The sequence below is a fragment of the Gambusia affinis genome, linkage group LG17 (assembly GCF_019740435.1).
Source record: "Gambusia affinis linkage group LG17, SWU_Gaff_1.0, whole genome shotgun sequence".
Lineage (NCBI taxonomy): Eukaryota > Metazoa > Chordata > Actinopteri > Cyprinodontiformes > Poeciliidae > Gambusia > Gambusia affinis.
The window spans coordinates 23,423,152-23,448,231 of NC_057884.1; the positions used below are offsets into that span (position 1 = coordinate 23,423,152).

The window sequence follows — 25,080 nt, forward strand, 5'->3', positions numbered from 1 at the left end:
AAAAGAAAAGCCAGTGAGCAAAATTTTAATCAAAATTTTATTTAATCACAATAAACAATTGATAAGAAACAAATTAACAACTTTGACACATTTTTATACAGGTTGTTTGCAGTTAAGTAAAAATAAGTTGCAGTCTCAATTTTTCATGTTGTTTTTGTATTCATGAGTTTTAGATGAAAAGTTAATTTTCTTCATAATAAAGGAATTTTTAAACAATTTTCCTTTAATACATGAACTTTTCTATAGATTATATTTTACAGTACAGTTATTTCTGCCTCTGTTAAAAAATGAAACTTTTAGAGAATTAAATATTCTGAACTGGGCAGAATGTCAAGTTATTGTCTCTAAATTGCAGTTATTTAAGAGTAATGTGTTTATTTATACAGTTTAAATCAAAATTACTCGTATTTTTTATTTTTGGACCAAACTTCATTCAACATCAAAATGTTTATTTTCATGCTTTTATCATTTAGTTGAGTCAGATTCTAAAGGGAAATCTTTATATTAGACTTTTAAACAATATTTTAGATATTTTGTGTGAATTTAAATCCACATTTCAGGTTGGGGAAAAAAAATAATTTTTTGGTCCAGATTTTATTCAGCAAAGTATTTTTGATCCCAATAATCTGAGGAATTTTCTAATCTTTTATTTAATTTGCTACAAAAACTAAATTTTACCTTTTAAAACAAATCAAAATCACCTAAAAATTAATTTTATCTTGTTTAATTGTTTAAAATTAATATTTGACGATTTACATCAGAATTGCAGAAACTTTTTCGTACAAATTTTATTCAATGCTTTTTTTTTTAATGGTTTCATCAATAATTTAATCTGGTCATTTTCTAAAGTGAAACCTTTAGATTAGACTTTTCTAGATTAATTTTTGTCATCGTTAAACTTCTAAAGTGAAACCTTTAGAGAATTAAGACAATTCTGGAAAGTGGGAAACTTTTCCGCTGACTGCAACTGCTGCCATGTCGCTCAGCCGAAGACGAACATCTGAAAAGTCTCTTTCCAAGATGGCCGCTTCTTCCTCAGCACCGCTTCTTCTCCTGCTGCGCGTGCTTCTACGTGGCGACGTTCGCTCCGTGGGAACCACGGGACGCAGAACTCGCCTCTTCTCCTCCCTCTCCAAACCTCATCCGCACAAAGAATGAGGGTCGACGGTGTGCCGCCCCCCGCTGCGTGCCCGACCTCGTTCGCAGAAAGAACCAGGCTCATCTTGGCACGGACGGCTGTGGGGGGTGGCGGCGCTGCCGGCGCCATGCTAGCCCGGGCATGCTAGCTCCTCAGGAGCGCCCAGGAAAGAACCGGAAACGGAATCATCCCGGTCGGGATGAGGATTTCCAGGGGTGAACGGATCAGGTGAGCGGCAGAGAGCCGGTTCAGCGCTCCGGGAGGCTGATCTCAGGAACCCAGTCGTTCAGCCGCCGGCTCTCCTCGCAGAACAGGTGCAGCTTCTCCAGAGCCGGGTCCTCCCAAGACCCGTCGGCCGGGTTCTGCTGGAGCGACAGGAGGAGCGTTAGCAGGGCCGGAACTACAAGTCTCACAAAGGGCCCTAAACACCAAAAATATGGGGGGTTTATTCTACTGTTAGCATCTATGTTGAAAATCAGCTGCAAATGTTGGAATTTATTAGTTTCAGGTGGGAAACAAAATGGTCATTGATTGGTGAAAAAATACATTGAAGTCAAAGCAAAGTTATGGAAACAAAGCAATGATTGATGTCACAGAACTTCAGCTTTGAGTAAAAAATGTTTGTAGAAAATAAAATCAAGCAATAAATGGGCTTTAATGCGATGAGGTTAACAATTTAACATGTTTGGAAATTAAAAAAATATCTTTTACTGTAATAAGACAAAGCTAAGTTTGCAGAAATAAACTTGGCCAAAATATGTTTTAAGTTAACAAAAACATAGTTCAGCCGAGTCACACTTTTTGAGTGTAAAAATTAAATATATTCTGTAAGTTCCAGCTCATTTTCTCCTGTTTTATTTGTATTTATCAGAACATTAATGTGGGATTTTTGGGCCGCAGCCCCCCGGATCCCACCCCGTCGTTCCGCCCCTGCTCGTACCGTAATGAGGACGCAGTGCACATCTTCCTGCTTGTCTCCCACGATGGCGGCCAGACGCTGCGTGTCGCTGACTCTGACGATGCTGATGTCGTTGTCGAAGCAGAAGGACTGGATGAGGGTGAAGTGGATCTGCAGCGCCACGTCCCACTCAAACTGCTCGTCCGTGGCCAGGACGCAGAACGACACGCTGTCCGGGTCTCTGTGGACGGAAAAAACGCTCCTCCTGTTAGCAATTGCTGAGAAAAACTCAGAAAGCAGAAAGAATGAGAAATCAAGAAAATTGAAAGTTTTCTCACTCTGTCATGATCTTAGCACTTTCATAGACGCCAACAGTGAGCCGGTGTTCACTCTGAGCGCAGGCCAGAGCTTCATTCAAGGACTTTCCAGGAGACTTCATGGCTTGTTGAGCTCAGAATGTGAAGAGGAAATAATTTGTGCTTCCTCAAAGAGTCGGTGGGCTTTTATATGGCGGAGCCGGCACGCGTTCGCCGCCTGATTGGTTCCCTTCAGGACAAAAGCAACAACCGCCTGCGACCCCTCCCCACCCTGAGGGACGCGTGCCTTTAGAAAACTGTCGGAAAGTCAGTCGGCTCGTGTCCAAAAGGATTTGGATAAAAACTGTCACTTCTAAGTTATTCATGTAAAAAAACACAGGACTCACTGCAGCTAAAGCCCTAAAATGATCAATTTAGTATGGGGGTGCCAAAACTTTCTACAGCTTTTATGGAAACAAAACTGAAGTCAATATCTTTGGATCTAAAGAAAAACCCAGTCAGTTATTACTATTAGAAACTAGCCTGACCATTTAGAGCCACATAAAGACAGTTGTAAAGTCAGTCTTCTGTCACCTTATTGCTGGAATGCAGAGCAAAATATTTGGTTTTCTCACTTTTTTTAAATAACTTAATTCTTTTGTTGTTATTTCTGATATTTAACAAGAGACTGAAAAATGGAGAAAATTCTTCTTTAATTATCAGATGGTCGCTTAATTGAGTTGTAAACCGAGACTTTCCTCAACGTTTACAAAACAAAACTGAAGATATGGTTTTTGGACCTAAAGAGGAAAAATTTAGAACCAGCACAGTTATTACAACTAAAAACCAGCAATCATCCTGAAACCTGGGAGTAGTGATGAACTCTGACCTGAACATTCAGAGTCACATTAAGACAGTCACAAAGTCGGCCTTCTGTCACCTGAAGAACATTTCCAGGATTAGAGGACTAATGTCGGTGAGATCTAGAGAAACTCACCTATATGTTTATCTTTAGTCACATCGATTTACAGCAACAGTGTCTGAAATCAATCCTCCAGCTGCAGCTGATCCAGAATGCAGCTGCTGGTGTTCTGACTAAAACCAGGGAGAAGGAGCCGGTGATGTTTCTACCATGGCTCCCTGTAGCTCAGAATAAACTAATGTATTGTGTTGCTAAGTCGTTCAGTAATTTATAAACTGACAGTATTTTAAAGATCTGCTGTTGGATCAGATCTCTCAGGTCTTCTGGTTCTGGTATAAAAAGAACCAGAACCAAACATGGAGAGGCAGCATTCAGCTTCTAAGCACCACAAATCTGGAACAAACATCCAGAAAACAGCAGAAACAGTTTCTTTAAATCTAGAGTAAAACCCATCTGAAACTATAAATGAAAGGATCAATAATCTGATGCGTAGTTGAGAAAATGTAATATTTCATTTGTATTTTGGGTTTTTATGATGTAAAAATTTGAAATGTGTGAAACAAATAAACTGATTGATTGTGTCATTTTATAATCAGCGCCCCCTACTGGTGGAGGTATCGACAGTTTCAAATAAAGTGAGAACAGTTTCCACGGTAACATCTCCGTGGGTATTTCCACAGCCAATGATCAGGAAGTGCCACGCGCCGCTGCTCCGTCCGGGCGCGTGGCATCTGGGGGCGGCAGGTCACGTGCTCTCATCTCCTTTATCAGCGCTGCGGAGGGACACCATCTGTCCCCGCGTGGGGGGGCGGCGGACAAAGGCAGCACCTGCTGAGCCTCGGGAGTCAAACAACCCGCAGACATGCAGCCGCAGCGCTGCGGTGCCGCAACTTCTCCATCAGATTAGAGGCGCAAACGGAGCAGATGTGCAGCCGCAACAAAAGCGGTGGATCGATCTGCACGCGCCCGGCCTGTTGCCGTGAAAGTTGATCCTCTCTGCAGCAGAACCGTGTCCGGATCAGTCGTGATGAGCCGAATCATCCCTGGAGGCAAACAGAGAGTGGAAGGTGGGAGAATGATTTCCAGTTTCAGAGATAAAAAATAAATAAATAAAAATATTAGAAAAGTTGAGGAAAGAAATGAACTGAATAGTTTCATTTAACACCAGAGTATCATAAAGTTAGCCATATTTGGGTTGATGACGTCACACAATTCTTCAATATTTGGCAAGAATCATCGAGATTTTAAGCAGTTTTGTGTTTACAGCGCCAAACAAAGGTGGAAAATCCTATTTTATAGTTGACATCTTTTAGTTTTACAACACTAAAAAACGGGACAAAACAAAAAAAATGACAAGAAAATCATTTTAAGGAAAAGTAAAAATGTAAAACTGAGTAGAAAACCCTTAAAGAGAAAAACAAAGCAGTTTTTATGGTGTAACAAATCATCATTAGTTGGCAGTTTTAGCTTTACTCCACTAAAAGTGGCGACAAGTATTTTTTCATCATGTTCGGCGCCCCAACAGAGTTTTACATGTTGTGGAACTAAAGTTCCTGTAAATATTTTACATGTTTAAACTAAAGCGACCTCCGGCTTCATGGGGGTAAAACAGTTCGGAACCATTTCTCTGTTTGGAGTTTAAACTTAATCAGAACTCAGACAACAGGCTGCAGAATTTGCAGGATCGCAGACAAAAGCTGGCCGAACCCCTGGAGGGGGTCTGCGGGTCAACCCCCCTCTCACCCGTCCTCTCCGTTCATAGCGACAGTTCTCCATCTGCCGCAGAACAATAGCGCTGAATCAATCAGCGCCAACCTGTGCGCCCCTCCTCAGCTATTCATGCGGCAGCAGGCGAGCCTCACGCAAGATGCGGGTTTCACTGAATGTATGCAAATTAAAAAAGGGCAAATATGGGGGAGAATTTGCGCTATTGGTGCTCAAATAAGCGTGCGTAAAAGTGAAATTACGCATCCACCATAAAGTACAGCTTGAAATTCTGTTTATTTTTGACTCATTTTATTGAGATCTTATGTGACAGAGTGGATCTTTACTCTGAAACGAACTAAAATCCTGTTGAATTCAGTTTAATTTGATTTCAAAACCGATTTTTACTGAAGTTTTTATCCCATAGAGGTAGAAAGAGTTAAATTTGGAGCTCTAAATGCGTAAAGCCGCTAAAAAGTGGTAAAGAAAACAAAACACTAAAAAACTCTTAACATTCTCCAAATTAAACGTCTCTATGGTGAGTTTAACATCGTGTGTAAAAGTTTCCCTGATGTAAATAAACGGACAGCTGATGAGCCACGTGGAGTTTGATCAGTTCTGGCACGCGCTGCGCATTTGCATTTGTATGGAGGAGATAAGAGGGAGGGGGTGGGGGGAGATGAGGAGAAGTGGGGGTTCTGTGAAAACAATGCGGGTGGTTTTACGGTCCGCTTCTAGTCCACAGATGGTCCGGTCCACCTGCGCCGCGGCGTGGGGGCGGGGCTTCTCACTTCCGGCTCCATCTGAGCCAACAAACCTGCAAACATGAAGCGATGAGCTGGAAACCAGGCGATGTGGTGCATCTAAAACACACTTCTGGCTGTCACTACAGCTTAAACATGTTTTATTTTTGTGAGTTTTATGAATGCATGACGTGGAAATGTTTTATTTTTGTAGAAATCCGCAACAGTTTCACTTTAAACTGTTTTCATTCTGCAGAAAACTCGATGCACCGATTTGGTTGCATTTTTGTTGCAAAATGAAAAGTTTGCACTTGTGGTTGTCACTACAACTTAAAATTCTGTTAATTTTTGTGAATTTTATGAATGCATGGCAATATTTCTGCAAAAAACTAAAACTTTAAACTCTTTCCATTCTGCAGAAAATCTATATTTTCCTCCATGTTTTAGAGAAAATAATGATTTTTCTCTTCTGGTTGTTCTTTTGAGCATAAAATGAAATTAGTTAAATGTTTGTGAATTTTAGAAATGCATAACAAGACTTCTGCAAAAACTGACATTTTAAACTGCTAAACCTCATATTTTCATTTTGTTTGACGCCCATCAATGCAAAGATTTGGTTTATTTTTAAGACAAAATGATCATTTCACTTATCTGTTTGTCGTTTGGGATTAAAAATGAGATAAATTGATTTTATTTTTGTGAATTTTTTGAGTGCATGAATTGAAAGTGAAGCTGCTTTCTGCTCCAACTAAAACTTGAAACCTAAATATTTTCCTTTTGTTTGCGTGCAGAAGGGGAGCGCGCGTGACCCCCATCAATCTGCCACGAGCCAAAGTGAGACAAAAGCATTATCACATCAATGCGCCATTCAGCCGCAGCCAATCAGCGCGCGCCGCTTTCTCTGCGCCGCACGAGCTGCGGGGCTATAAGAGCAGCTCCGTGAAGCCGTTCCGCTCCAAACGCTCTTCTTCCTCCTGGAATATCCTCATCCTCACCGACTGCATCATGACTTTTGAAGAGGTTCTGATCCAGAAGCCCGCCGAGCGCGCTCAGTGCGCAGGCGCAGCCCTGGAGGAAGTCCTGGTCTCCGCTAAGGACAACCAGTCTCTCACCGTGGGAGTCTACGAGTGCGCCAAAGTCATGAACCTGTAAGTTTGGAGTTCCGCTGATGGTCGGTTTGGTTCCCGACCCGTTCTGACCCGGTTTGTTCTTTCCATCCACAGAGACCCGGACAGCGTGTCGTTCTGCGTCCTGGCCACGGACGAGCAGTTCGAGTGGGACGTGGCGCTGCAGATCCACTTCACCCTCATCCAGTCCTTCTGCTTCGACAACGACATCAGCATCGTCAGAGTCAGCGACACGCAGCGTCTGGCCGCCATCGTGGGAGACAAGCAGGAAGACGCGCACTGCGTCCTCATTACGGTACGAGCAGGGGCGGAACGACGGGGTGGGATCCGGGGGGCCGCGGCCCAAAAATCCTACATTAATGTTCTGATAAATACAATTAAAACAGGAGAAAATGAGCTGGAACTTACAGAATATATTTAATTTTTACACTCAAAAGGTGTCACTGGGTTGTATTAATTTTTTGTCAGTTTAAGACATATTTTGGCCAAGTTTATTTCTGCAAACTTACCTTTGTCTTATTACAGTAAAATATATTTTTTTAATTTCCAAACATGTTAAATTGTTAATGGCATTAAAGCTCATTTATTGCTTGATTTTATTTTCTACAAATTTCTGCTCCAAGAATTAAATAAATGTTTTACTTAAAATTGAGGTTCTGTGACCCTGCTCAGCAGCCGTTTCCCTGCTAACGCTCCTCCTGTCGCTCCAGCAGAACCCGGCCGACGGGTCTTGGGAGGACCCGGCTCTGGAGAAGCTGCACCTGTTCTGCGAGGAGAGCCGGCGGCTGAACGACTGGGTTCCTGAGATCAGCCTCCCGGAGCGCTGAACCGGCTCTCTGCCGCTCACCTGATCCGTTCACCCCTGGAAATCCTCATCCCAACCGGGATGATTCCGTTTCCGGTTCTTTCCTGGGCGCTCCTGAGGAGCTAGCATGCCCGGGCTAGCATGGCGCCGGCAGCGCCGCCGCCCCCCGCAGCCGTCCGTGCCAAGATGAGCCTGGTTCTTTCTGCGAACGAGGTCGGGCACGCAGCGGGGGGCGGCACACCGTCGACCCTCATTCTTTGTGCGGATGAGGTTTGGAGAGGGAGGAGAAGAGGCGAGTTCTGCGTCCCGTGGTTCCCACGGAGCGAACGTCGCCACGTAGAAGCACGCGCAGCAGGAGAAGAAGCGGTGCTGAGGAAGAAGCGGCCATCTTGGAAAGAGACTTTTCAGATGTTCGTCTTCGGCTGAGCGACATGGCAGCAGTTGCAGTCAGCAGAAAAGTTTCCCACTTTCCAGAATTGTCTTAATTCTCTAAAGGTTTCACTTTAGAAGTTTAACGATGACAAAAATTAATCTAGAAAAGTCTAATCTAAAGGTTTCACTTTAGAAAATGACAAGATTAAATTATTGATAAAAACAACAAAAAAACTTTGATGTAATAAAATGTGTTAAAATTAAAAAATACATTTAATTCTGATGTAAATTAAATTATAATTTGAAACAATTTAACCAAGATAAAATGGGCTTGTAGCTGTTTTTGATTAGTTTTATTTGTTTTTTAAAGATGTTTTGTTTAATTTTAATACTTAAAATGTTTTCTGAAGATTAGAGAAAAAATCTGGACCAGAATGTTTTTATTTTTCTTACCTGTAATTCTGATGTAAATTAAGAAATTTATTTGAAATTATTTAACCAGGATAAAATTGCATCTTAGCTGATTTTGACTGAAAATGCAAAACTTGTCTGAAAAATGTTGTTGCTCCATTTTGTATTTATTAGTTGAACCTTTGACTAGACTCTCTGAAGATTCAGATTTCACTTATTGGAGAATTAGCATGAATACACTGTAAAAAAAAACCCTGACATGTTTTAAACTTGTTAGAAATAATAGTTTTGTACGTTTGTAAGTGAGAAACACTGAATAAAATCCTTGACGATGAATTTCTGGTTTCCACTCTGTGGGTGAATAAACTCGGTTCTTCACGGATCAGTGATTTCGCTCCCTGATGCGTCGCCTTCATCTGCATCTCTATACGTCTCCACACAATAGCCGCTCCGCACAGAGGGCCCTTTGTCTGGGCCCCAGATGTCTCCGGGGCCACGCCGCGCCATCTGCCGCTCGGGGTCGGTGGGGTCAGGTGGGCGGAGTCGAGCCAGAGGGAAGAAAGAGAAACCAGGAGGGAGGGTTCGGTTCTGTTTGGTTCAGTCCGGCCAGCTGCTGCTGTTTACCAAACTTTCACCAACTGTGTGACAGTAAACAGATCAGATGATTGGGGCCCTGAGGGGCCCTGCAGGGGCCACCTGCTCCACAGCAGCCAGGCTGGAAAAACACAGAATGAAACTTCAGGTTTTACTGGATATTCCTGGGACTTCCTCACATTTTTGTGATATCAAAAAGAAAAATCCCCAAGTTTCATAAGTTGATTTGGAAAATTTTTTTTTCTAGAAATAAACTTTTGAAACTTTCACATCAGAACAAATGATCCATAAGTGGGGAAAAAAATCCTCTCAGCTGGAAAACAGTTGCAAGAAAGAAACAGATGCAAAACTATTTATTTCTTAGAAAATTTCTAAGATGTCACAGATTTCCAAAAGTTTATTTCTAGAAAAAAATTGCTTGAAATTTTCCAAATCAACTTTTGAAACTTAGAAATTTTTAGACTAATCTCAGAAATTTTCACTTTTTTTTTTCTTTTCTCAGAAATGTTCTTTTGCTGACAGGATTACTGACCATTTATTATGATCTGTAACCATGGCAACGATGCATTTTTGAGGGTTTTTTTTACAACCGATTACAGCTGGTTAGCATTTTAAATCAATACCTGAGCTGCTACTTTCTGACCATCCAATTAGACAACAGACTCAGCAATAGCAAAGGAGGAGGATTAGCAAAGCCAGCTAGCAACTGATGATGTCATCCAGGAAATGCTACGTTTTTACCATGCAGATATTGAGCTGTTAGTCAGAGGCCTCTTCAGAGCCACTGCAAGATTGACTGCTACTGGTGCTCATTCCTGCCGACAGCATCAGCTTTTTAAAAGTATTTTCAGTCATTTATTTAGGAAAACTGTATAAAACATTTCTGTTTTAAGATTTTATTGGCTCCAGTGGCCTTTATTTGATAAGAAATTGACAGGAAAGAGGGAAGGGGAAAGGTCGCCAGGCCAGGAATCGAACCTGCAACAGCTTCACCCCTGCGCCCCCACAGCACATCCCTGAATTTAATTCCTTGAAGTTCTTTCTGTGTAAATGTCATAAAATTCTAACAAAATGGTTTTGGAAAAAAAAAAAACCACTTCAAATGTCAGGTTTCACCTTTGACCTCACATTCATTTTATTTCTTGTTTTTCAGGCACTTTCACATAAATAACAGAAAAGTTTCCAGTATTTAAGCCGTTGGAGGGGAGATGATGGTTTTCTTTGGTCCATTTGGGTCTCAAATGTTTGTAAAAACAAACCAGAGCACTTAAAAAAAAACAACAAACATTCAGCCGTTTTTGGCAAATTATTTTCTTGGAGTCTAGAAAGACGTGATTGGTCCGTGCAATGGTCTGTGCAGGAGGCTCCACTTCTGCTTTTCAAAGATGTATGGTTGTATAACTGCCTCTGTTTGCCGCCATGTGGGTGTAAACGTTGAGTTGGGGGCGGGGCCAGCAGCAGCTAATTTGGATTTAAAGACTAAACTCTCGTTATCTAAGAATGAATTGTTTAGGCCACAGACCGACCAGCAGCGGTCCGTTATGACAGCACACAGAACTTGGAGGTGTGCCTGAGGCCCCTGTAGGCCCGCAGCCCCTCCCTCTTGGGGTCCCTCACCATGCCGCGGACCACGGGCGGCGAGTCGCAGCCCCACCTCTTCTGGGCGCGGTGCAGCAGGATGCGGTAGACGCCGGTGACGGGGCTGCGGCTGTCCGTCAGCTGGTGGTTTCTGAGGTGTTCGGCGGTGAAGCCCAGCTCCTCCAGGGCGCTGCGCACCTCCTCCTCCACCTCCTCGTCCTCCGGGTTCCCGCGCTCCGACTCCAGCAGGCTCTGCAGCGGGCCGGGCAGGGCAGACGGCGCCAGCGCCCAGGGGAACTCCACGGGCAGCAGCCAATCGCAGCCCAGCATCTGGTCGACGGCGTAGCGCTCGGCGGCGACCGGCTTCAGGATGCCCTTGATGAGCCGCTGGCAGGGACCCGGCACCCAGGGCGGGATGGCGTAGCTGGCCTCCATGATGCAGCGCCGCAGCTTGCCCATGGTGTCGGCCCGGAACGGCATGGTGCCGGTCACCATGAAGAACAGCAGGACCCCCATGGCCCAGACGTCCACCGGGGGGCCCAGGTAGCTGTCGTCCCTGAACAGCTCCGGGGCGGCGTACGGCGGCGAGCCGCAGAACGTGTCCAGGGCGACGCTGCGGTTCGCCACGCGCGTGCTGAAGCCGAAGTCGGCGACTTTGACGGAGCCGGAGGAGGTGAACAGAACGTTCTCCGCTTTCAGGTCGCGGTGGATGATGTTCAAGTTGTGCTGAAGGGGAAAACAGATTCGGGTCAGGAGATCCAGACCATAACAAATCACCCTGGACGATAAATTCTCCCAGAAGTTATTCGATAAACAATAATATTAGTTTTGATATTTTGCTCTAAAGTTACCAATTAGACTAATGAGTTTTATATCAAATTACAGTTTGCATACAACAAAAATCATCTGATTTCTTGATTTTGTGTTTTTCTTTCTGGTGGACATTTTTCAAAATGGCCGCCATGAAAATATCTGTCCACTGTAGTTATTGCCGGTGGAGGACACAGCTAACCAAAGAGTTAGCTTTAATCAACACTAATTCACCAGACAATCTTAGCGTCTGGTAAGTTTATATGTTTAACTTTAGCAGAAGCTAATGCTAAACACACAAAGAAAACAGCAGGGCTAGCATTAAGCTGCTAATCAACATAAAAATAATTATTGAAAGCTAACAAAATCCCTAAATAAAAATGAGCAGAAGCTAATGCTAAATCGCCACGTACATAAAAACGTGTGCAGCTCTGAAGCTGAAGGGACGTTATTATCTTTCTACGTGTGACAAGACGTGATTGGTCAATGCAGCCGCAGCAAGCTAACTATAGCATTGTGTAACTGCAGCCTTCCATTGTTTTCAGGTTTAGCATTAGCAGAACTATTGTTTATGATCAGTGTAACATACAGAGGTTACATTAGCGCATCAGTGTTAGCTCAACCTTTTGGTTCTGATATTTCTACATACAACAGTTGGAGCTAAAGGTTTCTGAAGAGTCGCCCACCATGTATTTGACGGCAGAGAGGATCTGGGCGAAGGTGATCTTGCTGGTGTTGTCGCACAGCTTCCCCTCGGTGGCGATCCGATTGTGCAGATCCCCTCCTCCGGCGTACTCCAGCACCAGGAAGAGGCGGCTGGGCGACTCCACCACCTCGTACAGCCGGATCACGTTGGGGTGCTGCAGGGCCTCCATGCTGCTGATCTCCCTGGACAGCAGCCGCTGGGCCTGGGCGTCCAGCCGGGTCCGGTCCAGGATCTTCAGAGCCACTTTGTCTGTGAGCAGAACAGAGAAAATATGAACAGAGGAGCAGCAGATAGAGCAATTAATAAAAATAGAAAAATTCAAGATGGCCGCCATCAAGCATTTTGAGCCAATATTTACCACAGATGAATAATTTCATCAAGTGATAAATGGATTGGATCCATATTATTCATGATTATTTATTTTTTCAAGATGGCCGCCATGTTTGTCATTGAAAATTAAACTTTCACTCTAAAATTGCTAAATAGATGAATGTGTTTTATAACCTACATGTTTTCAACAATAAAAATCAGACATATTGTCTTTATCTTGTCTCTTTTTACTGGTGAGGATTTTTCAAAATGGCCGCCATGGTTGTAATTGAGAATATATGTCCACTATAGTTATCGCCAGTGGTGAACACAGCTAACCAAAGAGTTAGCTTCACTAGCCACCAATATAACGCTACACTCCTAAACACATGAAAGAGTTAGCAGACGCTAATGCTAACCATGAAGACGACTGTCACATGATATGTTTTAACTTATTACCAAAGTTGAAAAGTATTAATATGTAGCAAAACCAGAAAATTCCTCTAAAATATTAAAACTGGGAACATTTTATGGCAAAAATTGGTTAAAAATGGCGGCCATCTTGAAAAATGATAGTCATCTTGAAATTCAAGAGGCTAATGGACAATATGAAAATGCTAATTGCTAATGTATCCAAGCTCTGCAGTGATCTGTGTGACTGGGTTTATCAGGTGAGGTTCTGATGGTACCTTTGGTCAGAGCGTGGAACGCCAGTTTGACCCTGGAGAAAGTCCCAAAGCCGATCTCCCCTCTGACCTTGTAGAAGCCCACCCTGCGGCCGATGATCAGCTCCTTGATGGTCTTCTCGTCTTTGCACATGGCCGCCGTTAGCTTCTGCAGCGGCGTGAGGCGCAGCGAGTCGTCGGGCCGCTCGTCCTCATGGCCGCCGTCCGAGCTGTCCGTCAGGCTGTACAGGCTGTGGCTCAGCCTGGTGCGGGTCAGCTGGTACTGGCTTCCAGGCATCGCTGCGAGACAGACACAGGAGGACTCAACAACCCTAGAGCCGTGCAAAAGTCTTAAACCACCCAACATTTCTTTGTGTTTTCCTTCTAAACAGCCAGAAAGTCTGAAAAAGCAGCTACTTTAGGTCCTTATGAGGAAGTCAAGGCTGCTTTGAACTGAAATATAACAAAACAAAAGGATAAAGAATATTTCTACTAGTAAATTTCATTATTCATTATATAACAGCTTTTCTATTGTCTGTGATTTCATAGGAAGACTGGAGACTATAGAGAAGAACTTTAAACACACAGGTTCTGTAAATTATTAACCAAATTCTTTCTGTTTTGTTAGCAAAAACTGTTTTTTTTAATTCCACTACATTGTTTCAAATTTACATCAAATTTGAAAAAATAATGACTTTTGTTTTCCTGTCAATCAGATCTTAACTTACTAAAATAATAATTTGAACATCCACCTTAAGTGATGAGCTCATAACTCAGCTTTCTATTCCTTAGTTCCCGATTGTTGCTAAAATGCATCAAACCCAAAATTAGAAATAACTTTTGGAACTTTGATCACATGTTGTTTATTTTAACATAGAATATGTGGAAGAAATTAATCAGTCTAAATATATATTTTATTCCACAATCTAGTTCAAGGTTAAGATCATTTACTGAGTTTATCATCAGAACTCTGTAATTCACACTCCGACCACTAGATGCAATCAAAGCACTTTTAATATAACATGAGAGCCATATGTATCAACTAATAGAGAGTATTTATGTAGGATGTATTCATAACAAAATAGGTATGATGCTAATTAGCATCACTAGTCCATAAAGGAATACACTTTGTGGTGTCATTATTTTTGGATTCAGATCCATTAATAATCTCACAAAGGTTCTACAGGACAAGTTTCTGCAACCAGATTGAAAGTAAAGATCTCACCAGATGTCCAAACCGCCCGTCTTCTTCAGAACATGGCCGTGGACGGAGTCCTCTCCAAACAGTCGGGCCCGGCGGACCCAGAGAACCAGAACCTTCTCACATGCTGAGGTCAGAGCTTCACCGCCTCCACCTGTTTCCTCGGCAACGGAGAGCTGTAGACTGTTGACTCAACACACAGCAGACAGGTGAGGAGGAGGAGGCTGAGACGACGCCACAGGCCACGCCTCTTCATCCCTCCAGCAAAGGACGGCGGCCAAGATGGTGTCCATGACCGCTAATCCTGTTTGAGTTCAACTCTGACCCGCTACATTTAAACCAAAACAAACAAAAGCTTCTGGTTCTGACTGTATTTTATGTTTTTAAATAATCAGAAGCTGGATATTTGTGCAGGTTGAGGTCAGGAAATGGTTTCATTCCCTGGATGCTCGGCTGAAGAAGAACCGTTATGCAACGGCATTAGCCGATGTTTTGGTCGAGATTAGAGGAGAGTCCAGTTTAGAGAGCAGAGATAAACAGATTAGACAGAAGAAGATCAGAACCGGGCTGCCGAGCGGCTCCATTCAGGTGGGAACACCTGAGGAGCAACGTGGAGAATTCATTAACTCGTCGTTTAGTTTGTCTTAGTAATCAAATAATCTGACGATTAATCAATCAATCAGATTGAAAAATGGCCACATTCTGCAGATTTTACACTTAAACACTGAAATAAAAAAAATACAATTACTGATTAATTACTACATAGAAAAAGGTGCTGAATAATTTCTATCCTTTTTATATAAAATTTGAACCAGGTGAAGCTAAACAGTTATTAAAACATTAAAACATATTTACAGATAAATGTTTGTTTTCCATCTTAAATACAAAATGTGTATTTATGTTTGTATATTTTGAACAGTTTTGACTTAATTACTGCGTTGAATTTGTTGTTTTTTTTATAAATTATCCTGTTCAGAGTCTGGTTCTCTAATTTAGTAAACGATTAATCGTTAACTAATTGATGATTATCCAATTATCATCTCTAATAGAGTTATAAATTATATTTCTCCTGATTGACACCATCAGCTATTCGCCCTCATTTGCTTTTGCTGCTCCTCTTTAAATCTCTGCTATGGTGGGAAAGATGTTGGAGTAGGGGATACGATGGAAGGAAGAGATGGTTTCAGCTTCCACCTCAAACCTCCTCTGGGATTTGGGGTCAAAGTTCAGATATTATTAGTGAAAACAATACCTTGTTGCCATGGTAACATTAGACCCAAACTGCTCCAGAACTATTTATATTGCTAAATACTGAAGAAGTTTTTCCAGCTTCAGGTGGGTGTACTTAGTTTTTTATATATAAAGGTTGTACTTTCATTCTTCCATAAGCCTGGTGTTTCTCAGAAAATCTTTGTCAAACATCAAACCAAAACCAAACTCTGAGATTTTAAATCTGAATTAATGAATTTATGGAAAGCAGTCGACTGATTTATTTCTCTGAATGGAAACAGATTCAAGCTGCAGGAACAGATTAGCGTTTCATTCAGCTTCCTCCTCTGCTGCAGACTAATGGGATTAGAGCCTCAAACGGCCGGGCAGCGTGGGGCTCAACGTGCTTCCAGACGGAGAAAAAGACAAAGAAAATGAAGCAACGGCAACCAGAACACAAATTTTAACTTTTCTGAACACAACCGAGTCGAACTAGAACTTCCTCCTCTTCACGTAGCCGCTGCTGCCGATGCTAACGGCGCGCTGGCTCTCCTCCAGCTCCTTGATTCTCTGACGCAGAGCCGCAATCTCTTTATTCTTCTCCTCCTGGAAAAACTGCAGCTTCTGATCAAACACACACACACACACACACACACACACACTCCGCTAATTCTGGGTCAATCTATCAGAACCTGACGTTTATTTCTGCAGCCGAGGTTCTGGCTCACCCGCTTGAAGACGCTCTGAGGAAGAAGGTTGGATCCATGAAGCTGCTGCTGCTGGTTCCTCTGAGCTGAACTTTGAACCCGAGCTAACTTCGCACCAAACTGTTAGAAAACACAAACAGAAACGTAAACATGGAGGATCCGACATGAATCGTTCAGTCCACTGCAGTTTGGGACTGAAACGGTTAAATTAATTAAATCATAATTAATCATGATTCCATAAATGGAGCTTACAAACTCTAACAGGCCATTAGCTGGAAGAACAACTCAAAGAGCTGCAATGAAGCCAAAACTCTACAAAAATAAAACTTTTTGCACTTAAAATTTATTTTTTTATTCTTTGTCTGCAACCTGAGGATTTCTGAGAGGAAATATCTGCAGAATATGCCTTTTTAAAAAATCCAATTAATTGATTAAACGATTATTGGATTGTGTTTCTAAACAGAAGCTCATCCACACCAGGTCCAGCCTCCTGCAGTTGCCTGTGAATGTCAGCAGGGGGCGCAACGAACCATAAACCTGACAATAAACACTGAATTATGAACGGTTACGTTTGTTTCTGAGCTTCAGTTCATAGAAAGGGAAAGAAACTTTTAAATTAAATGATAATCAGAAACCTTTAATAACAAAACGATGATTTGTAGAAGCATTAAAGATGATTCTTTTTGCTGACCTCCATCTGCATCTTGAGCAGCTCGCTCTGCCGCTCCCTCTCCTGCTCCTTCATCCTCGTCTTCATCACCTCCAGCTCCAGATGTTTCTCCTCCAGCTGCCGCTGAACATCAGCATCTTTAGCTTCCACTGGAGAGAAACGAGAGAAAAACCTGAAAACTGCTTTATATCAACACTTCTGACACGATAAACAAACTCTGATGGGCTTAAACACAAACTCAGCATTTCTAAATAAACTAGGAAATAAACTGTTAGAAGTGATAAAAACCAGAATAAAACCTATAAACAGTTAAAGTCTTACTCTGCCTCTTTGCCCGTTTCTGCGCCTCCTCTAACTCTCTGCTGCGCTGCTGTTTGACGGCCTCTAGCGCCCTCTGGTGTCTGTCCTCATCTGCTGCCATCTGGCTGAGCAGCTGCTGGACATCCGACCGTCCAGCCTGCAGGACAAAACCAGACAAACTGAAATCTAAAGGGTTTATTCACCTTTTCTAGTCTAATTCTGGTAGAAAAGAGAACCAGAGACAGAATAAAGTTAATAAAACGAGAGTAAAGTCATAATATAACCAGTTATAAATGACCAGAATAACGTCATCATTTTATGAGAACTCAGTGCAGAGTTAAAATAAGGAACATTTACATAAATACCAGAGAACCGATCCGTCTGTTTCTGTTTTCACCTCGGCTGTTCTTTCATTCTCTTCCTTCAGATTCTCCACCTCCTTCCTCAGCTTCTGGTTTTCCACTGAAACGTCAAGAAAAACACAAAATTAAATAACAAAAACACAAAATGACAAAAACACAAAGTTTCTCCTCTGCAACTCATCCCTGTTATTCCACAGGCTGGTTTGAAATGATTCACTTTATTACGATCTTCAGCCGTTCACACAGATTATTTAATAAAACAAAAATCCCATCAGACACTCAACTATTTCCTTTCACATTTCAGGCGACCAAACATCTTTTTTTCATGCTCGTGTTGTTTTTCACTCTTTCCACCAGTAGGTGGCGCCGTTACCTCTGAGGTCACATTGTTCCTGCAGCGTCTGGTGCAGCCGGTCCACCGTCACCAGGAGGCTCTCCTTCTCTGCAAACGGCATCAGGGGTCAATCTGCTGCAAACATTTTCCTCACAAAAAAACATCTACCTTAAAATTATTTTAAAATTATAAAATTACTGAAAGTAAAAAAAAAAAAAAAGCTAAAATGCAGTAAAATTATGTCAGTACTACCAGAGTAAAAAATATAAATATCATGAGAATGAGTTGATGTTACTACAAGAATAGTCATAAAAATATGAGAATAAAGTTGAAATAATGAGAATAAACTCCTGGTATTTTCAGAAAAATGTGCAGAATGAAACTAATTTTATAACTCCAAAATGAAAAAATTATAAATTATTAAAATGGGGATTATTGAGAAACTTAGTTTTACAAATGAGATAATATTTTAACACATTCACATCAAATTATTACAGCAGAAGGACCTTTAAATGATTCTAAAAACTTAATTTATTTTTAAAATAATTAACAGGCTAGACAAACGGATCATGTCAAATCCTCATAACTATCACAGTATGTAATTTTATGACATATTCTGTTAATATAACTATTATTGTTGTCATACAATTATGACATGATTCTCATTTAAATAAAACCTCCGATTTAGCCCTAATGCTCTTCGGTTCAAGTTTTTCAGCTGCATATGAAAACAGTGAACTGTTCAGTTTGGCAAAGCGCCACTAGGGGGAGACAAAAATCACAAGTTCAACCACAAACAAATAAATAACCTAAAATACTCACCATCTATTAGGCTCTGCTCTTTATTTATATAAAAGTTCACCAGCCTGTTGGAGTCCTCCAACCTGATCTCCAGAAGGTTTTTTGCACCATTCAGCTCTGTAATTTTCTGCCAGAGAATAAAGAGAAAATGCTGCATTCAATGTCTCCTTAAAACAAACCATCCTGAAAAATAGATTCAGTTTCAGATCAAAAGTTGCAGTTTTTAATGCTTCCTGTAATTTCAAAACACAAATGCTAAATTAATCATTTATATTCATGTAGACCTCAAATTGGATAAAAAAAAACATATTAAGAAAAGTCCAACTTGGCTCCAATTATTCTACACTGAGCAGAAAAAAACTGAATAAACATTTTCTCAACTTACTAAGTTATACTATAATTTTCTTTTTTATATATACAATAGCATATTACAACCAAAGTAGATAGAAAAAATAAAAGGAGTTGTTTTCTGCCAAAAAAAAAAAAAAAATCTGAAAAATTCTGGAAAAGAAATTCTGTTTGAAAACTCCAAAATTTGTCCAAAAAAAATTAAGAATTTGTTTTATTAATCTCAGAAATTTTGGGGGGGTTTGTGGGGTAAGAAATTTGAGTTTTAAAAGTCGCAAATTTACTAGAAAATAAATTAAGAAATTCTGACATTAATCTGAGACATTTTCAAGAAAAAAAATTAACTTTCTGGGTTTCAACGTCACAAATTTGCTAGACAAAAATCAAAATATTGTTTTTTACATTTTTGTTTTTCCACAAAAATATCAAAACAAGTTTCATAAATTATAAAACAAAGTGGACTGTCTAAGTAGGACTGCCCAGTCTAAGTAGCTTTAGTCCAAACTTAGCTAGCTAAGCTAACCGTCACGTACCTGTTCCAGTCGACCGAATTCCGCCATAAATCCCTCCAGTTTCACACAGTTTAACTTCGTCATTCCGTTGGATTAAAAAAAAAACAACAAAAAAATGCATGAAATATGTAGTTTATGGTTTCTGTGTCTGTATTTGTCACCGACACTAAGCTAACAAACAGCTAACAGATGACGAAACGAACTGCCGCTGTCGCCATTTTGAGAACAGCACGAACTTCTTAGTAACAGAGCATCAATATTACCAGGCCAGATTTAAAAACAAAAAACAAAACCATAATATTATTATTGACTTATCTATCACCAAGTTCCTTTAATGGCAGCCCAGGGAAAGTAGAATGAGTCCGTTTTAATTTTCATAGTTTAAAGTCCAAAACATTCCTGACCACCTGTAAAATTGTAGTGTTTACAGTGTTAACATGGAAACCAAATTGTGATAATTTGTTCTAAACTCATATTTATCATCCACTGGTCATTAGCTAACATTATTATCACTAAAATTCATACAAATAATACACTGAAATTATAAAACTGTATTTAAATTTATATTGAATCTTAGTTTGAAAAATTTATATCATTACCCTTTAATGTGGGAATTTTAACCCTGACCTCAAAATCCAAAATGGCTACCTTGCAGAAGACAGCCAACCAACTTCAAGAGACTTTAAAGTATCAGATTAAAACAAGAAGACAGCAACTTAAGTAGTTATAAAGTTGTTTAATGTGTAACTTTATAAAATTGCATATGATTTTTTACATTTATTAAGACCCATATTATTGAAAGAAAATAGTCTATTTCCCTTTCCAGATGCTGACAAAGAGACGGATCCACGAAAGTCTGGAAAGTTTTCCAATGATTGTCCAAGCATTCACTTCAGGAATAAAACAGCATGCAAAGAAAATTATAATTAAACCTCCAGGTTTCCAGTAAATGCTCATCATTCAGCTGAAGGTAACTTCTTACAGAAAACTAAATTTCTGTAAGAAATGTAGCTGTAACAAATGTAGCTGAATCGTCATTTATTGTTTAAAGAAATACAACCTTCTATTTCTGACATTAAAGGAAACTAACCTTATATTTTTAAAGGGCCAGTTGTGACAGAATGTGCTAATAAAACTAGCCATTAAATTGTTAAAATATTAAGTTTTGAGAACTTCTTAAAGTTAAATAATATAAAATATATTTTCACCTTGACCTAATTTGGTAGAATACAGAAAAACTTGCTGATTTGATTGATAAAATAATATTTAAGGACACTTTAACATAAAAGGGCCACATTAAAACTTCTGACGGGCCAGATTTGGCCCCCGAGCCTCGAGTTTGACAACAGGAAGAATTCTCAAAACATAACTGACCTAAAACAGGAAGTTTAGTTAATGTCAGACAGCGAAGAAGAAAATACAAGTGTGTTTTAATAAAAGATGTAAACATTTGGTTTACAACTCTGAAATCCTTTATGGATACAAATTACTCAGATATAAAGGCAAAAAAATACACAAAAAATTAAAAACTTTAAAAGTATTTCACAGTTTTAAATGAAAAGATAAAATTGAATGAAAGTAAAAGAATAATTTACAGTCCAGCTGATGCTGTAGTCCAGAAAAACTGATTTTCCTTTTCTGCAGGCTCCAGATATGAAACAGCATCAATATTACCAAAGTATGTGACATGATAGAAATATTAAATACATAAAAAAGCAAATGTATGACACTTTTGTTTATCATTTTCACAAATTATGTTAAAAAAACAGCTGAACTAGTGAAGAATAGATCGACCAGATTAACAAGTTCTGGGTAATTAATACTAAAAAAAGACAAAATTATGACACACGAGTCGAGTTTTTCCTCTATAATTACAGAGCACCTGGATGTTCACAACTTGTTACAATATTGACCTTTTTTGACTCCATTTCTTCACAATCTAGATTATTTATGAGTCCATACCTGCCTTTTAAAACAATTAAGCCACACATTGATGGATGTTTCTAAGAGGGTGTGCTAACTTTATTCCACCAGAACAGACGAATCCCAAAGTTAAAACCTCACTTCATTTGTTCTAAATCTTTTATTTATGAGGCAAAAATGTTGCATCTGTCAGTGGTGGGCACACTAACGCTAAACTGCTAACCCGCAAATAGCATAGCTAATTATTTCAGTTAGCATATTAGCATTTTTGCTAAATTTGAAAACATTTAGTGCACTTAGCTTCCACTAAATAAATTTTCCCCAATAAAGTCTAAAGAGCTAATTTGGCTGTTTATAAAACGCAAACGTCCAACTCCTTGACCTCTTGAATTATTTAAACATTTATATTCATGCTCTTATTTTGAAAGGGGTAAAAACTTCAAATCTGAATTGAAGTTAGCATCTTAGCACTTTAGCATTAGCTTCTGTTAAAGAAGCTAAGTGGTGCAGCAGTTTACTGCTAGTGACTCTAAGAAACTAAATTTACTTAGCTTCTGCTAAATAGGATAGCACTTTAGCATTAGCAGAACTAATGTTTATGATTAGCGCTTTAGATTTAATCATACCTTTCTAACGACCTCGTTAGCTGGCTAACAAGGTCATTACCAGCTGTGCCCACCACTGGTATTTGTTCCCTTTGATTTCCCCTCTGCAGATCCAAATCTTCCCTGTAGCATCTTTTTGTTAGCTGTGCTGGTTTAAGGTGAAACAGTGTCACTGGGTCCAGGTTTCTCTGAACGCCTCCGGCTCCTGCCACCCCCCTAAGCAAGCTGAAACCGAGCCAGGGTCACCTCCAGGAACTGACCTCCCTTAGATTAACAAGTTTTGGGTGATTCGATCCCCGGCTGGTTTACGGTGTGACACTTTCCAGCAGGTCGGGGGTCAGGTATCCGTCGGGCATAGCTGGGATTTTGGGGCCAGTCGGGTTGGGGGTCGGCGTTGGTGTCAGTAGGAGGCTGTTCTGGATGTCCACGCCCTCCACCACGGTGTAGACAGGAGCAGCGGGCAGCTGGGCCACGCACTCAGGAAGCTCTGCTAACCGCTTCATCTCAGAGCTGCCGTCTCTCTGGTCTGCATTCACCAAGACTCCATCTTGTTTCTTACCCTTCTCCTCCATGTTTGTCTCTTTAATGGTGGTTTTCTCCAGCAGAAGGCTCCCAGACAACCCGACCTCGCCGACCTGCGTGTACGCCGCCGCCTCCTGGCCCTCCGCAGCTACAAATGCTGAGCTTTGCTCCACGGTGGTGGCCTCCTGATGGACGGGCAATGCGCTGGCCTCGCTCAGCAGATCCGGCTCGCAGCAGCTGGAGCGGCCCGAGTCGTCGTCCCTGAAGACGCCGGAGTGTGGAGACGACAGGGAGCGGTCCATGAGGCAGCCCGTGTCCACGTCCAGCAGCTTGTCGTTGGACTCCTCAATGTCCAGGTCGATGAACTCCACCCAGGGGTCGTTGTAGAGCTCCGGCCGGAGGTCAGACGGGCCGGTGAGGATGGATGCGAGCTCTCGCAGTTTCCCTTTCTGGAAAAAACACAGTTCATGACCATGACTTCCCACAAAACCCAAAATAGACATTTATACTTAAATTTCAACCTAAAATAGAAAGTAGAAATTCACATTTTAAATGTTTTTGTGATTCTATTTGGGTCTAGCTGGCTTCTAAAAACAATCCAATGCTTAAAATAAACACTGAGATATTTTTTGGCAGTAAGTTTATGTTTTTAGGTTCTGGGACATGAGCCGTTTCAAAAACTTCCAGAATGTAACGTCACAAAATGTGCAGGCACTGTCCGTCACCTAGCAACCCCAGCAGAGTACCGCTCATCACCTAGCAACCCCAGCAGAGTGCCGCCCATCACCTAGCAACCCCAGCAGAGTGCCGCCCATCACCTAGCAACCCCAGCAGAGTTCCGCCCATCACCTAGCAACCCCAGCAGAGTTCCGCCCATCACCTAGCAACCCACCAAAGGGTTATACAAAATATGTTTGTACATTTTTTGTTTTTACACAAAATCCTTCTTAGATGAGATTTATTTCTTGTTATTATAACATGTTCAAATATCTTGTTATAAGTTTAATATTAAATATTTACGTAAAACAAGCTCTTACATCTTGCTGTTCAGCTGTAAGTTAGTTTTGTCTTATTTCAAGTGTACAAATATTTTTGCACTAGAAACTGGACCAGAAATACTTTGTAAGATTTTGTTTTATTTGTAGTTTATAATTTTAGCCAGAAAAAAGCCCAACTGTAGAAAAAAATAAATGCATTTAATTCCAAAAAAATAATAAAACTACATATATTTTATGATGTCTTTCAAAATCCTTCTTGTGGAAACTTGCCTTCAGTAGATTCCGGTCGATTCCTCGTATTTTCGGTCCAGGAACAGGAGGCAAGAGGATAAACATCAACCTGGAGCAGAAAACAAAACACCACAAATCATTTCTTCTTCATCCTCTTGGTTCAGACTCAAATTATTTATAATCTTGTGGAAAAAAAACTGAGGACAAAAAAGTCAAATGAATGATCCTCTTGGTTCAGACCGCTGAAATCAGTTCTAGCATGCCTGCTGGAAGGACCCAGCAGCAGGTGAGCACTAAAAACAACTCAGTTGAGGCCATAACGAATCTTGGTACTGCAGAGGAAAAAAGTCAAATGAATGAATTGAAAAAGCAAAAAGTTTCAGCACAACTTTGTAAATGTTTACCTTTAAATGGGATGTGGATGAACACAGAGTCGCTGAAGTCTCCAAAGTCCTTCCCTGCCAGCATTTTGCAGCGAACTCTGACCTCATAATTGACGTTGGTTTGAAGGCCGAACAGGGAACAGGAAGTTGAGATGGATCCAGCCTGAGGTTACTTTATTAAAGAACAGAAAAAATATGAGAAATTTTCAAATATTTTATCAAAAAATAAATAAAATTTACACGAAGAGTGAAAATAGTGAGCTTCTTTAAAAGTTCTTTAGTTCAAATGAATGGATGGATAATAGAAGGAATGGGCCAGCGCAGTTTAAATCCGTCCCTAAAGGATGTGACCTTCATGTTTCCTTTTGTCAGCGCCTGAATGGACTGGAACAAACCCAAACACTCTTCATAATTAAAACCAGTTGGTCGTCATGTCTTCTGCAGAAGAACCTGTTTTCTGTCCCGCTAACAGGAGGAAGGTTTCTCTCCAGTGGAATCCAGAAACCAATCTGAAACTTCCTACGTTTCTCTGCGGCTCTGAACTCACCGAGATCTTCCAGGGAGAAGGAGATCTCACAGCCGCCGCTGGAGCGCACCTGTTCCCAGCGCAGTGTGGTCCTCGTTGAAGAAGCACTCGTCGGGTCTCTCCGCGCTGTAGTGGGGACATTCGTTCCAGTTGTTCTCTGAGGCACCGGGAAGCCTGAAAGGAAAAACAGTCGACTACATTGATGCAGGTTTAATTCAGGGATGCTAGCTTAATCACCAGAAAACAGACATTTTATAAGAATTGTTGAGTTTTCTTTATAAAATCAACTCAGCTCGATAGTCAATCATGCACACAGACACATTGAAGCTAATTAACATTACAGTCTGAATCATTACATACAAGCTAATCA

The 25,080-nt window shown here is 40.9% G+C and overlaps 5 protein-coding genes and 1 pseudogene across 12 annotated transcripts in view; 2 read left to right on the top strand and 4 right to left on the bottom strand.

The window, feature by feature from the left end:
* Nucleotides 1-25,080, top strand: part of LOC122846989 (NACHT, LRR and PYD domains-containing protein 12-like) — a 626,610-nt gene that overhangs the window by 211,062 nt on the left and 390,468 nt on the right. The window lies entirely within an intron of this gene.
* On the bottom strand, nucleotides 118-3,176 carry LOC122847045 (growth arrest and DNA damage-inducible protein GADD45 gamma-like). 2 transcript variants are annotated; one of them, XM_044144405.1, is made up of 3 exons: nucleotides 2,375-3,176; nucleotides 2,079-2,277; nucleotides 118-1,500 (listed from the first exon to the last, which is right to left on the bottom strand). In XM_044144405.1, the coding sequence occupies exons 1-3, from the start codon at nucleotides 2,473-2,475 to the stop codon at nucleotides 1,387-1,389; spliced, it is 414 nt and encodes a 137-aa protein (XP_044000340.1). In that variant the 5' UTR covers nucleotides 2,476-3,176; the 3' UTR covers nucleotides 118-1,386. The 2 variants fall into 2 exon arrangements, with proteins under 2 accessions (XP_044000340.1, XP_044000338.1); XM_044144403.1 differs by having other exon boundaries at nucleotides 118-1,503.
* On the top strand, nucleotides 6,493-8,401 carry LOC122847043 (annotated as a pseudogene).
* On the bottom strand, nucleotides 10,127-15,142 carry nim1kb (NIM1 serine/threonine protein kinase). Its single transcript, XM_044144365.1, has 4 exons — nucleotides 14,304-15,142; nucleotides 13,103-13,378; nucleotides 12,085-12,353; nucleotides 10,127-11,314 (listed from the first exon to the last, which is right to left on the bottom strand). The coding sequence occupies exons 2-4, from the start codon at nucleotides 13,374-13,376 to the stop codon at nucleotides 10,550-10,552; spliced, it is 1,308 nt and encodes a 435-aa protein (XP_044000300.1). The 5' UTR covers nucleotides 13,377-13,378; nucleotides 14,304-15,142; the 3' UTR covers nucleotides 10,127-10,549.
* On the bottom strand, nucleotides 15,755-19,943 carry LOC122847032 (coiled-coil domain-containing protein 152-like). Its single transcript, XM_044144386.1, has 8 exons — nucleotides 19,544-19,943; nucleotides 18,684-18,789; nucleotides 17,901-17,969; nucleotides 17,563-17,627; nucleotides 17,187-17,322; nucleotides 16,887-17,014; nucleotides 16,217-16,315; nucleotides 15,755-16,112 (listed from the first exon to the last, which is right to left on the bottom strand). Exons 1-8 carry the CDS (start codon nucleotides 19,604-19,606, stop codon nucleotides 15,981-15,983), a joined length of 798 nt encoding a protein of 265 aa, XP_044000321.1. The 5' UTR covers nucleotides 19,607-19,943; the 3' UTR covers nucleotides 15,755-15,980.
* On the bottom strand, nucleotides 20,239-23,998 carry LOC122847036. Its single transcript, XM_044144389.1, has 2 exons — nucleotides 23,841-23,998; nucleotides 20,239-23,021 (listed from the first exon to the last, which is right to left on the bottom strand). The coding sequence occupies exons 1-2, from the start codon at nucleotides 23,904-23,906 to the stop codon at nucleotides 22,356-22,358; spliced, it is 732 nt and encodes a 243-aa protein (XP_044000324.1). The 5' UTR covers nucleotides 23,907-23,998; the 3' UTR covers nucleotides 20,239-22,355.

Coding starts and splice junctions, on each gene's coding strand:
- LOC122847036 (XM_044144389.1), bottom strand. CDS start 23,906: ATGTTTATCCTCTTGCCTCCTGTTCCTGGACCGAAAATACGAGGAATC. Junction 23,022..23,840: donor TCGACCGGAATCTACTGAAG/GCAAGTTTCCAC, acceptor TGTTTTTTCCAG/AAAGGGAAACTGCGAGAGCT.
- LOC122847032 (XM_044144386.1), bottom strand. CDS start 19,606: ATGACGAAGTTAAACTGTGTGAAACTGGAGGGATTTATGGCGGAATTC. Junction 18,790..19,543: donor AATTCGGTCGACTGGAACAG/GTACGTGACGGT, acceptor ATTCTCTGGCAG/AAAATTACAGAGCTGAATGG. Junction 17,015..17,186: donor GAAACGGGCAAAGAGGCAGA/GTAAGACTTTAA, acceptor GTTTCTCTCCAG/TGGAAGCTAAAGATGCTGAT.
- nim1kb (XM_044144365.1), bottom strand. CDS start 13,376: ATGCCTGGAAGCCAGTACCAGCTGACCCGCACCAGGCTGAGCCACAGC. Junction 12,354..13,102: donor GTTCCACGCTCTGACCAAAG/GTACCATCAGAA, acceptor TTCTGCTCACAG/ACAAAGTGGCTCTGAAGATC. Junction 11,315..12,084: donor TCTCTGCCGTCAAATACATG/GTGGGCGACTCT, acceptor TTTCCCCTTCAG/CACAACTTGAACATCATCCA.
- LOC122847045 (XM_044144403.1), bottom strand. CDS start 2,475: ATGAAGTCTCCTGGAAAGTCCTTGAATGAAGCTCTGGCCTGCGCTCAG. Junction 2,278..2,374: donor AGTGCTAAGATCATGACAGA/GTGAGAAAACTT, acceptor TTCCGTCCACAG/AGACCCGGACAGCGTGTCGT. Junction 1,504..2,078: donor TGCACTGCGTCCTCATTACG/GTACGAGCAGGG, acceptor CTGTCGCTCCAG/CAGAACCCGGCCGACGGGTC.